General features: G+C 44.4%; 1 protein-coding gene across 1 annotated transcript in view; it reads left to right on the plus strand.

Moving 5' to 3' along the window:
- Positions 1-6,873: 6,873 nt before the first annotated feature.
- Positions 6,874-13,399, plus strand: part of PPP1R21 (protein phosphatase 1 regulatory subunit 21) — a 31,595-nt gene continuing 25,069 nt past the window's right edge. Inside the window, exons 1-6 of the mRNA XM_063152466.1 lie at positions 6,874-6,982; positions 9,522-9,590; positions 9,980-10,126; positions 11,909-12,010; positions 12,677-12,841; positions 12,942-13,000. Coding sequence (XP_063008536.1) covers positions 6,923-6,982; positions 9,522-9,590; positions 9,980-10,126; positions 11,909-12,010; positions 12,677-12,841; positions 12,942-13,000 — 602 coding nt within the window. The 5' untranslated portion in view covers positions 6,874-6,922. The remainder of the gene's footprint in view (positions 6,983-9,521; positions 9,591-9,979; positions 10,127-11,908; positions 12,011-12,676; positions 12,842-12,941; positions 13,001-13,399) is intronic.

Consider the following 13,399-nt stretch of genomic DNA (forward strand, 5'->3'; position numbering starts at 1 on the left):
TAATGTCTCAGAACGAGGAGAAGCAAAATCGCCCCAGGTAGAGCTCAATACCAAATTTCGTTTTAGCTCTGATCTATACACAGAAATATGGGACACAATTAGAGGTGAAAATCCTGCATTGTTGTTCTGGGAATCTTCCTTTCTTTGCTGGCTTGTGCAAGGGGCTCACCCCTGCTTTCCTTCTAAGGAATGCTGGATTTCAAGTGAATGAGTGCTGGTGGCAATAACAATTAGGCTTCAATTTTTAGTAATATTATGTGTCCTCTTGTTTCTAGCTGTATTTCATCTAGCTTAAGCAGCTTGTCATCTTATCTAAAGGCATTTGAAGAAAATTGTGTCATTTTAAAATTTGAGGGGTTTTAATACAGGAAAACTTTAGTTCTTTTAAATCATTATAGATAATGATGAAGATAATTATAGATAATTCTACAGAGAATTTTTGTTGGTGTTTTTTGTGGGGGTTGTTTGGTGTGGTGTTTTTTTAATAGTTAACTGCATTTTATTTCTTTCTAAAATGTAGAGGGCTGGAATGCTACTCAGGTATAAAAAAAAAAAAAAAAAAAAAGAAATAAAAATCTGACTAGCTGTGTCACTCTTTGATTAATTACTACACATCCCTGTAAGTGCACTCAAGTCCACTGCTACCTTCTTAATGTGATATCTCATTCAGCTGAGATAATGCTGCTATAACTGGTCAGTATCATAACGACAACAAAAGAAAAAACACTGAGAACTGCACAAGCCCTTCCTCCCCACAATTGCATTAAAATTTTAAAAAAAATTTAGATTATTCATATTTTAAATGCTAATAGTTCATCTCAGCCTCATAATCCCACCTAGGATTCTTCCTCCTCCTGTTGTTAAGGCTTGAAACTGACACCACCTTGCTCCTTGTGCTGTATCTCCTTCCCAGTTCACTAATGCACAAAGACAAACCAGTCCCTGCCAAAGCACTTTTCTCAGCAGTTGATTTGATCAGGATATTCTCCTGCTGCCTTTTAATCCTCCCTTCCACTGCTCCAAGCTCCCATTCCTATCTCTGGGCTCATGCTGCCCAAAAACCTGTTTGTGGCTTTCTCCTCCTGCGCGGTGTGTTGTGCCTTCTCCCTGTGCTGTCAGTGAGGAGCCCTGCCCCACATCTCCTCCATCCCCTTCTTTTGCATCCTGGTCTTTACACATCAGAGACCTGTCTTTAGCTCATTCCAAAAGTCCAAATTATTCCCAGAGGCACCACAATCCTTTTAAAAATAATCATAAAAAGTAGATCATGAACAGGTGTAATTATGATCAAAATGTTTCCTAAACTCCTGGTGGACCTCCCAGCTCTCTCCTTTCTCTGCTCATATGTCTGTCACCAGAGAGAAGACAAAGCCACAACATCTTTGCTGTGGTAACAGCTCCAGGTTTATGGATGGATGTTCCTTGCATGGCTAAGTCAGGACTTCTTCCCAAGGCTTGCAGATCTGTATCACAACTGGGGCACACGAGAGAGCATCCAGTTCTCATTCCACAATCTTCACAATGCTCCTCCTCCATTATTTCTTTCTCTGTAAAATCAGGCAATTTCTCTCCTGGGATTTTAATGTATATTGCTTTTATTTTTCTTTCACCAGCAAACGTGCAAGACTCAGGGATTTCAGTGTGGGCAGTTCTAGCCAGGCTGAGGTTTCTCAGCTATGGCCCCTGCAAGTGTGAAGAAAGCAAGAAACGAGGCTGTAGAAGATGCAGAGACCTTCAACAAAAGATGGCAGAGTTTGGGAAGAGGTTTCACTTCCCTGCAGAGGGGGAATTCCACATTCAAACCCCAAACTTTTTGAGCTGTTACTAAGTTCTGCTGGTTTCTGGAGTGAGTATCAGGATTTGCTGTGGAGCGACAGCAGTTCCTGCTGCTGCACGCAGGGCTGGTATGTGCTGTACCCACGTGGAATGTGAGCTGCAAAGTTCAGCTCTGACTTATCACAGGCAGCTGCCTGCTCACTTTTTCCATCCTCTCGTCCTCAGCAATTTCTTTCTGTACAAAGGCACCGCTCCCCTGGCCACGCACACACCCTATAGATGACTCAAGCTATTCAACCTATGGGCTGGGAAGGGACATGAGAGAGAGAAAGAGAGAGACTTGTTCCCATTTCTATTTTTAAATGCTGTGAGAACACCGAAATCACGATAATGAATAATAACTAAACTGGTCTGTGAGGTGCACTATCTGTACATACATATACCTTTTTTTTTTTCTTTCTTTCTTTAGTTTTTTTTTTACTGCTTGCCCTTTTCTATCAGAGCAATCAGGTTTTGCCGAGGTGAAGGGTTATTCTTAACGAGCAGCGTGTTACAGTCACCATGAGAAATAACGAGCGTGCACTGTGAGCACACATCCTGCTGTTCAGACTTGCCGTTGCTACGAGAACAGAAACAAAACACCAGTTTCGGCTGCTCGCAGCTTCTGAGGATGTGGTTTATTTGCTGCTTGTGATAGTCTGATGACTGAAGATGGCTCCCTTCCAATCATTTTTGAATTTTTCCTGTCTCTTAGAAACCCTTTTGTTGTGAGTGCTTTTGAGGACATAAGTGATGACAATGAAGTTTATTTTCCCAAAGCATAGAAAACATGCTGGATAAGCTGAAACATGTTCTTTGTTTATTTCTTTATCTGCACCTATTCCCAGGGTCTGTGAGTAAAAGTTTTGACAAATAAGACAGAAGAAAAGACACAGTTTGAGAAGGGAGGAGAAATGAGCCTGAAAGTAGGATGATTTTGAAACAATCACTGTAATTCTTAAATAAATTCGTTGTCTTGAGATAGCCCCCAGAATTCAACACCCATTGTAGCAGCTGCTGAGCACAGACACAGGGAAGGACAGCCTCTGTCTATCCTTTGCTGTCTGTTCTCCCCATGGAAACAAAACTGCCATAAGTGTTGGGAGGGATTCCCTTGCTCCACACATCACCTCTGAGCTTGCATTAAGCCCTGCTGCCGTAACCTGTATTTATTCCCGTGGGTGGGGCACAGAAGGCTGTATTTTGGGGGTCCTGTGCCAACCACCCCACACTGCTTGGCATTCCACCCCCATGAGCTCTCCCACTCCAAACTCCTGCCAAGAGGAGCAGTCCCTTGCAATTACTGAGTCAGTGCTGAGGGAGCCTCAGGACACCACGCTGTGGTGACACGTCCCTGAGTGCTGGGACAGCCTTGCTCTCCAGGGAGAGGTGAGAATTAAGGATGTGCTTGAGAGGAAACAGAACAAGGAAGACATTTTTTGCACAGCTGATGTTTGGGGAAGTAGCACTCACAGCTGCCACAGCAAATCAAGTGGATGAATCTGAGAATTTCCTGCAAAAGAGTGAAAAAAACCTCAATAAACCAGCAAGTTAACTTCGGTCACCTGTGTTTTCAGGGAAATTTGCTGAAGCTGTTTGCCAAGAGCCACCATGGGATAACTGATAAATTACAATGTTGTATGTTCTTGATATTACAGGGACTCTGGGATCTGTGAGAAACTGGGCAAGAGACAGAACCACTGTAAAACACAAGAGGCTGGCCTGATTCTTAAATACACTGCAGTAGGGCTGCTCTGGTGAGCCTAAAAATCCTGCAGCCAGCTCTCAGCTTAAAGCAGTAAGGGCACCCAGCTTTTATTTGCTCCTTTCACTTGTTCCAAGCAACTGGCATTGCCTCCTGTGATAAATGCCCTATATGAAGTACACTTGGGTCTTATCACTCTGTGTGGACGCAGGAGAATAAATTCTGTGCTCTTCCACTCCGAGTGCTCTCTGCCCAGCCAGGAGCACTGCTGCTGTCAGTGGGGAAGCAATTCATTCTGCCCCAACCAGGCACTGTAATTCCCTGAGCTCCTCTCCCAGCTTTCAGCTGTGAAACCTCTCTGCCAGCATTCACTGCACCAGAGACAGGGGAGAGCTGCATCCCAAAAGCATCTCTGGAGGCAGCACAACCTCGGGAGTGCTTGCAAAGAGTGTTCAAAGTATTTCAGTGCAACATTGCAATGAAAGACACATCCTAGAAAATGCAAACTTAAAAGTACGGGTTGGAGTCAAATGTACAGGCTTTAAATAATTTTGCTATACAAAATTTACTGCACTGACATGTAAGGATATACCATGGAAGGCATGCTGCTCTTATCCCTGATCTGTTTGCAGCAGTTGCAAACCTCTTTGCTTCACTAGAAAACTTCTGTAAGGGATGCAAAATGGAGTGGAAAGAGAAGTGTATCTGCTCTAATAGTTCAAAACTACAGCTTCCTTATTTCTTATTCCAGGATTGCTGTTTAAGCTCTTCTAGTCAAGCAGAACAGCAGCAAGATCATTTGGATGAATGATGACAGTGTGTGTTTTGCCTATCTCCCCTTTTACACTTCCTAAAAATGCACAGGGCTATTGCTGGCAATAGGGATCAGCAACATGTCCTCCAACACTAAGGCTTCCTGTGGAGACACAAACATGTTTACTAATCTGGCCCGTGTCATATTTAGGGCTTGCCAACTTCACTACTGTGATAAGCAAAAGAACAGCACACACCATCAAAGCCTCAAGACTAAGGAAAAAAATGAGCTTCCATTATGGGCACCTTCTATTCGCTCCTACTGGAGGGGAACAAAGACAAAAGGAGGTAACAAAAAGATGATTTATCACCTCTAGCACTACCCACTACTGAGGAGCAGCTATGAAGACACTGTGCTGAAATCAAGTGGAAAAAAATGATACCATGGAAACAGAACAAAAATAATAATTTGCTGCTACATCTCTGTCCTAGACCAGGAAGCCCTTAACCTGCAAATCACCAGATGCTCAGCATATACTGGTGAAGTCTCATCACATTTTTGCCTTATTACACTTTTCCTTACACATCTGTTTCCAGTCATGTTCAGAAACAAAATTCTGCATTGACTGGCAGAACCAAATACACCTTTTATGATGTTTTCATTTTCTGCTTGAAGTGTGCTGATGGTTGCATGCACATTTGAATGTTTGGCCAGTCTGAGGATAAAGAAGCAAATATGAGGTAAGTAGAAGCGTCCCAGCAATGTCAGAAGGAGGATGAATGCTGGAGAAGCTCAAAGGTGGCTCTGAAAAAGAGACCTACACGCTGGAGAGAAGGGACCAGAGAAGGGCCCCTCCAGGACAACACTGGGTGCAGAAAGCCAGGATCACAAAATCAGAGAATTGTTAGGGTTGGAAGGGATCTGAGGAAATCACCCATTGCAACCCCTCTGCCAGGGCAGGGTCACCTGGAGCGGGTGGCACAGGACGTGTCCAGGTGGGCTCTGAATGTCTGCAGGGAGGGAGACTGCACAGCCCCCCTGGGCAGCTGTGCCAGGGCTCTGCCACCCTCAGTGTAAGGAAATTGAGTGCACAATTGCTCTGACACCCTCAGTGTAAAGGAGCAATGTCTGTAAACTGAAACACAAGAAGTTCCACCTCATGCTGAGGTGGAATTTCTTGTGTTTCAGTTTACAGACATTGCTCCTCATCCTCTGGGCACCACTGAACAGAGCCTGGCACCCTCCCCTTTGCCACCCTGAGATATTTACACGCATCGATGAGATCCCCTCTCAGTGATGCCCCAGACTGTGGAATTCGGGTTTCTGCACGGAGAGGGCAATGCATGGCCCGGGATCTACCCGTGCTCTCCTTCACTGGGATATAATGGATACGCTCAGCATCTCCTGGTGAAAAATGTGTGTTTTATTATTGGCTTTTCACAAATATTAAAATGAATATTATATGTGTTGTGTTAGAAAGTTATGCTGTGTTAATTTTTTAGTAGTGTGTTAAATATAGCTTTAAGTTATAATGTTAAAATAGAAACTATGCTAAGTAAGATACTTTTTAAAGAAAGGACTCGCAGCGAGATAGCAACTATAGGACACCTAAATCTTTCAGAAAAAAAAGAATTTATTGCTCCATTATCAGAAGAAATGAACGTCTTCCTGCCTCGCTCAGCCATAAAGACGCCGGCAGGATTCAGAGGAAGAAGCTGACACTGACCAGACAGAATCCTGTGTTTGAATGGAATTTATGCATCATGTATGAGCTGTATGAATATGCAACAGGCTGTTGTTTTTAAGGGTTAATCCTCTATTAACGTGTGTCCTTTTTCGGGCTTATTTTGCCCAGAAAGAGGTACCCAGACTGTCTGTAATTCTTTGTTTCTATTGTCTCATATTGTCCTAACCCAAATTGCCCAAAATTTTTATTACTCTAATTATATTACTATTTTAAATAACCATTTTATTATCATTAAAATTTAAAAAATTTAAAAACAAGTGGTTGGCGTTTTTCACATCCCTCATTAAGGGCTGGAGGCTGCGGGAAGAGCCGGGCGCGGGCACTGACCCGCACTGGGCGCTGAGGGAAGTGTCGGACCCGCCTTTTGTCTCACTGATCCGCCATGGGCCCGCGAATACCCGCGGCTCCCTCAGCGTCTGTGCGAGTCCCGGGGCTCCCCCTGCCGACAGCGCTGCCCGGCCGGGGAGCCGCGGGACCGGCACGATGCGCCGGGATGGCGCCGGGACACCGGAGCATCGCGATTATCGCGACGTGAACCCGCACTCCCGTTCGCGAGCGAAGCTTTTTGGGCGGGGCGGCGCCCCGTAGCCCGTTGCCGAGGCAACGTTGCGAGCGCCTCGCCAGCATCACGTGACCAGGCTGGCTCCACCCCCGCAGCCGCGCCCCCCTTCCGCCGCCATCTTGGAAGTTGCGTCAAGATGGCGGCGCCGGCGGCTTAAAAGCTCCGCCCCCGCCGCCTCGCGCACGGCGCGGTTACGTCACCGCGTTCCCGCCGCCCTGAACCCGGAAGTGCGTCTTGCCATTCGCGGGCGTGCGGGGCCGGCGGGAGCGCCCGAGTCCGTCCGAGCGCAGCCGAGCCCGGCCGAGCCGAGCCGAGCGCAGCCGAGCCGGCGGGGCGGAGATGGCGGCGGCGGCGGAGCTGCAGGGGAAGTACCAGAAGCTGGCCCAGGAGTACTCCAAGGTACCGGGCACCAGCGGGGCCCGCAGCTCCGGGGCTGCAGCGCTGCTTTCCGCGGGGTGCCGGGGGTGCCGGGGGTGCCTCCCCGGGCGTGAGGCGGGAGCCGCGGGTTTGCGGTGCCGGGGGAGCGCGGCTGAGCGGCCCCGTGTGCAGGACGTGCTGGTACAGCCACAGCGGGCTTGGCTGTGCCGGGGCACTGACACCGGCCGCGCTTCCCTTGCTCCTCGCTTCCAGGCGGGCTCGGGCCCTGGCTTTGCCCGCTGAACATTTGCCCGGTGCCGGCCGTGTGAGCTCCGGGGTGCGGGAGCTCGGCGGTGTCGGTGGCGCTTGGAAGCGAGCAGGACATTTGCTTCCACGTTTGCCTCCTGTCTGTCCCCCTTCTTCTGCCCCAGGTGATTTTACATCCCGTTCCTGGTGCTGCTTTACGAAGATGTGTACCCATAGTGGAGAATGCCTTTCCTTTCCGAGGTGCCTGAGGTGAAATTGTGGAGCCTTGCTCAGCACAGAGCCCTTCATTCTGTCTTCTTCACTGAAAGGAAGAGGAGATTCTTGGTCTGGAGTGGCAGAGTTCCCCAATAGCTCTGGGGAAGAAAGGCAACACTTTTTGTTCAGCCTCACATCAGCAAGTGGCACAAGGCGCTTGTCTGTGTTTGACACTCCTCCCAGCTCACAGAACCATGTCTTTAAACACTCTTCTTCTTGGAGCTGGTACAAAAACACCATGTGTAGCATCTAAATAGTTTACAGATAGATAGCCTTTTAGTGCTGCCACAAAATAGCTTTAAGAACATTTAATTTGCTTTGCAGCCTTGTAGGTCACAGAATTCACATGCCTTGTTTTATACAGAGGCTCTCTTATTCCTTGGAGATCAGTAGTGGCTGAGGATGAGATAATGGAGGGATGTTGGTGCTTGATTCCTGAATGAGCATTGGAAATGTGGACTTCTGACTATAGCTTCCAAAAGTTCCCACTGCTGGATCCTTTTTTTAAGTATGGTGCCCAGAAGCTTTCTTTGAGCTTCACCAAGCACTTCTCAGCCTGTGCCATTCATCCTTTTTGCTGGAACTATTTTTTTTTTTCATCTCATCCTATTTCTCATGCAGTGCAGCTCATTGTGGGACTCCCCCTTTGCAGAAATCTCTTCTCTTTGTTGTTGGCTGCTTGTTGTGTGCAGTGGAAATGGAGAATAGCCCTGGAGTAGCCTGCTCACCCAAAGGTGCTCTGAAAGCCGTGGAGAGAGGGGGACAAGAGCCTGACAGACTCAAGCAGTGCTGGGTGAAATCCCTGCCAAAGGATTGCTTTTCCTCTTGGTTCACAGACCAGTCCAGAGGGAGGATGAGGAGAAGAAGAGACTCTGACAAGTTGCAGCTGCTAGCTGTCTCCTGAAGGAATAACCAAAGCAGCTTTGGGGCAGCCTGTGTGGGTCCCACTGCAGCTGAGTCTGTGGGTGCAGCAGGACTGAGCTGCTTCATTCTCTGCTCCTACAGGAGCAGCTGTGGCCCAGAGACAGCTGTAGAAAATTCCTGCACTTCTCCTTCTTGCTAGGGAAATCTGTGCTTGGAAGTTTTTCTCTGTGCTCTGGGAGGTTTCTTGCCTTGCCTTTGTGATGCCTGAGCAGCACAGTGGGAATACTGCAGGGGAAACAGCTTAGCAGTGACTTCTGACCTTTCAAACACACTCAGTCATCACACTGAAACAATGAGCCACTGCTGGTTTACCCTGAGTCTTGCTTTTTATGCACCTGCCAGATACCTGCACAAACCCTTTTAGTTAATATCTGCAACAGCTGGACTCGCACATGTCAAATGAGTGCAAACTGCCTTTGGAGAAACTGGGATCCAAGCAAATTTTGAGGAATGGGAAGATGGAAGTGTCAGAGTCCTCATTGCTGCAGGGTAGAGGTACTCTGTGGAGTGACTCTGTGGGAAATAGATTTCTTGAGGATCACTTTTCACTGCAGTGATTTTAGCTCAGATTTGGGTACTGTGCAAGTAAGGCTTAGAGGGCTTTTCCTTGTATGCTTTTTGTTCTCTCTGGATCATCTGCTGCCACTGGCAATAAGTAATTTTGCATTAGATTCCTCTTGAATTGATACAGATTTTGACTTTGAGTCCTGCTTGTGTTCCAGAATTGGTTATAAACAGTTTTGGGAAGAAGAGGGGAGAGACAGAAATAGCCCTGAATATGACCAAGAGCTTCATAAGTTGAGGAAGAGGTTGCAGCTTTTCTATATTTGTTCCTAGTTCTTCATATCTTAATTATATTTAAGTAACTGGTCTCCAAGGATATTTATTAAGAATTCTGTTGTATTTGACCAAAATGTTCAGGGATAAAATTACTGCTTGTTCTTTGGCAAGTCAGGATATGAATTGGATGCCTTTTAAACCTGATACCACTGCTATTTACCACTAAGAAAGTACTTGAAAAAGCAGTCATATGTGGCACTCTCCTGAGAGAATGTGATGCTTTCTGCACTTTCTCATGGATGGTTTTTGTTCATTCTGCTGTCTTTCATAGTTACTGGCATCTCTTGTTTTTCAGCTTCGTGCTCAGAACCAAGTCTTGAAAAAAGGAGTTGTAGATGAGCAAGCAAACTCTGCCTCACTGAAGGTAATCTCTAAAAACTGCTCATGTCAGGTGGACTAAGCTGTGACAAAATTAGTGTATAGGGGTACTTTTTACTAAAAAGTAATGTCAATAAAAGAATGAAGAGGGAGCTTGATTTTAGTAAAAGAATTTCTGTTTTGCAGCTAGCCTGTTCTCTGTAAGTGCTGAGTTTGTAAAAGGGGAAGTTTGATTCTTGATAATTATAGAGTGAAATAGCTACTTGGGTATGATCTGTGACCAGCTCAAGGAAGTGAAATACATTTTTTTTTAGTTCAGAAATGATACTTTCTATCTCTTCAGTGTTTCAAAAGTGTAGCAACTTTCTAACTTGTTTTTAACTTGTAAAAATAAATGTGAAGATTTTAAAATTATTTTTTTTTTTAATCATTCAGGAACAGCTGAAGATGAAGGATCAGTCCCTGAGGAAACTGCAACAAGAAATGGACAGCTTGACCTTTCGAAATCAGCAACTTGCCAAGCGGGTGGAGCTACTTCAGGATGAACTTGCATTAAGTGAAGCTCGGGGCAAAAAGAACAAGGTATGTGCTGGAGGCAAAGAAAACTTGCTTAGCAGATGTCTGCTCCTCACCTGTCAGAGCCTTGACCTGAGTTTTAGCAGTGGGTATTTTGTGGCAAGGGTTGAGCTTAATGTTCTTGTCAGAACTTGTGTTATTTTACCTGATGTGAGTGAAAACACCCATAAAACACATGTTTATATATATATATAAAATGCATGATGTGTAGTTCTCTACTCTTCTAGTCTGTCACCTGGCTGATGCTGAATTGCTGTCTTCTTTTATGGGTATTTATTAAGTGTTCAAAAAAGTGGGAAATACTTTGGAGCTCTGTGGTTAGTCAGCTGCTCTGCAGAAAGCTGATCACTCCTCATTTCCCATCCCCACCTCTTTGCTTTGTAATTTTGATGTTGGTAGTTAATTCTTCAGCCTGTGATCATAGCTTTTCTATGTGAATCTTGTCAAAAGCTTTGAAATCTAAATTTTTAGCTTGTATTCTTTATTTCAAAATGACAGAATTATTTCAGCATTGTGGTCTTTTCTGCCAAAATGCTTGCTGATTAAACCTTGTGATGTCATGTTCTAAGGCCAGCTGTGCCTTCTGTAGGTGATATCACAATTCCAGGGGTGATGTGCTTGGACTTCAGTAATTCTTAATTCTCAAGCATTTCTTACTGCTTTTCTCATGAAGAATCCCCTCTTAATTACTGCTGTCTTTTCTTTTTTGTGCTGTCTTTTCTCAATGTGCTGTAGTTATCAAGACTGGCTTTAAAGAAATCATTCAATTGATTAATAATATGATCATCTTCCTACTTTTCCCATAAACTCTTGCCAATTTTTCTGCTGTCCAATTCCTTCACAAGCACAGTGCTTCTGACTGCATTATTCATGCACCACAATAGATTGTTCTTTCAAATGCAGCTTGACCCTTCTGTTCTTTTATTTCAAACTGTGTAAGTTACTGTTTTTCTAGCTGTGTTTCCAAATTTTCAAGGACATCAGCCTGTCTTTAGTAGCTTTGTAAACAATTGCCACTGAGTTTCTTTCCTGTTAAAATGCACAGCTTTAGTTCCCTGGTCTGTGTTAGAGTGCAATCCCTTTAGAAGGAGCAGAACATGTGCCCATATCTCAGGTGGAGTCCACAGGCTGGCATCAAACACAGAGGTGACTTATCTGCCCTCACATCCCTAATTCTTGAGGTTTGGTGTTGAGTTTAAATGCACAGAGTCTCCCCTGTGTTTGGAGATAATACCTTTCCTCAGCAGTGTGGTATGGGGATTCAGTGATCTGAGTCTTTTGGATTAAATGAGTGGAAAATGAGGAAGAAGGCAGAGGGATATGTATGGTTGATGGGCAGGGAAGAGCCTGTGCTTCCATGGCACCTTGTGCTGCAGCCTGCTGAGAGCAGCCTGCCTTACACCTGGGCACAGATGTGCCTTACACACAGCCAGCAAAGCAGCTGAGCCTGGGTATGGAGGGTTTGGGATTGCTGACTGCATGGGATCATCAGGATCCCAGTGAATTCAGGTGGGCTGCTGCCCATCCAAGGGATTGATTGATTCCTGTGGGTGTGAATGGGACTCCTGAGTGGAGGCTTTCCCCAGGCAGGGTCACGGGGGTGTATTTTAAACAAGGAAGGGAAAGTGTGCTGCCTTGAGGCTGCTGCTGAGTGCAATATTCACACTTTTGATGTGTCACTCAGTGTCAGCAGGACATCTCCTGGTGTGCCCCTCTGGGAGTTACCTGTGGGAGCTGTTCCCCCAAACCTGGCACTTGGAGATAATGAGTGCATTTTGACTCTTTTAGAAAAGTGTAGAATCCTCATCTCAGCTGAGTCAAGAACAGAAAAGTGTCTTCAATGAAGATCTGCAGAAGAAAATAGAAGAAAATGAACGACTGCATATACTTGTGAGTGAAATTGTGTTTTGCCTTTATTGTTGGTTCAGAGAACTGGTGTTACAACCAAAGATATGGAAAGTAAAGTACTGTCTGAAAACTGCTGGGTTTAGAAGCTTAGTTGTATGCAAAGCAGTAGATTAGATCAGATTGTTTATAAAGATGTTCACCAGGCAAATCAAGTATGTTTTGACTTCTTAAGACAGTGTGTAGAATCACATAATATGTGTTTTCTCATTCAGATTTTTAATTTTTGGTGACAGCTGCCCTACTGAAAATAGCCTGGTACTGATAGGAAATTTCTTATTAGTTCATTTACTGTTTCAGAATTGCTTTAAAGTTTAAAATATTTTCTGCAAGTTGCCATAATTAGGAACTACTTCACCAAAGTGGAATGCATTTCACTTTAGAAAACTTGAGAAAAACCTTTTGGCTCAAGTTCAGTTTTTCATGTGCCTGCTATTAGTCAGCAATATATTTAAAGCAATATATTTAAATATATTACTACTACAAAACTTTCCCGAATCTTTTCTCTGTAAATAAAATAAAACTTCTATTTTTCTGAGAACTGGTAATTGCTGTTAACCTGATCTGCCTAATGAAATTGGAGTAACTTAAAGGACTGGATTCAGTAGTAAAATGAAGCTTTTAAAAAGAACTTTTCTTTCCTTGCTGTAGTTCTTTGAAGCAGATGAGCAGCACAAACGTTTGGAAGCAGAGCTGAGGAGCAGACTGGAGGTTTTGGAAACAGATGCTGCCCAGCACCAAGCTGTGGTGGACAGCTTAACAAAGAAATACACAGAGACCATAGAGAAGCTGCAGAATGATAAAGCCAAACTAGAAGTAAGGAGTTTTTCCTCTTGCTTGCAAGTTTGCAAAGTTTTGAAATGCAATGTCTTGCTGTGTCAGCACTTACATTGTGAGATTATCTTCTTGCATAAAGATCAAGTCTCAGACACTAGAAAGAGAAGCTAAGGACTGTAGGCTTCGAACTGAAGAATGGTAAGTGGCTTTATTTCATTGATGTAAAGAAATCATTGCTGTGAAACATTAACTGGATTGTTTTTAAGAATAATAACATTTTATAAAGGGGTTTAATTGAAAGACTTTGATAAAACTCAGTTTGTATTATCATGAGGACAAATGTGAGCAGTGCAGGTCAAGCCTCCTTTTCCTTTGCTATGTATGGAACCAGACAATTCCATTAGACAGTTTCTGCTTTGAGTAAGAGCAGTTTTGTCTCCAGGCTTTATCAATACCAGTAATGTTGATGAAAGTTTGAAGAATTTATTTGTAATTGAAAACCATAGAGAGTAAAAACTGTATGAAACAAAGATATGTGAGTTTGTAAAAACTGCTTCTAAGAACAAAGTTTGGGTAACATATGCTGAGAGAACTGAT

This window comes from Melospiza melodia, chromosome 3 (assembly GCF_035770615.1).
Source record: "Melospiza melodia melodia isolate bMelMel2 chromosome 3, bMelMel2.pri, whole genome shotgun sequence".
Taxonomy (NCBI): Eukaryota; Metazoa; Chordata; class Aves; order Passeriformes; family Passerellidae; genus Melospiza; species Melospiza melodia.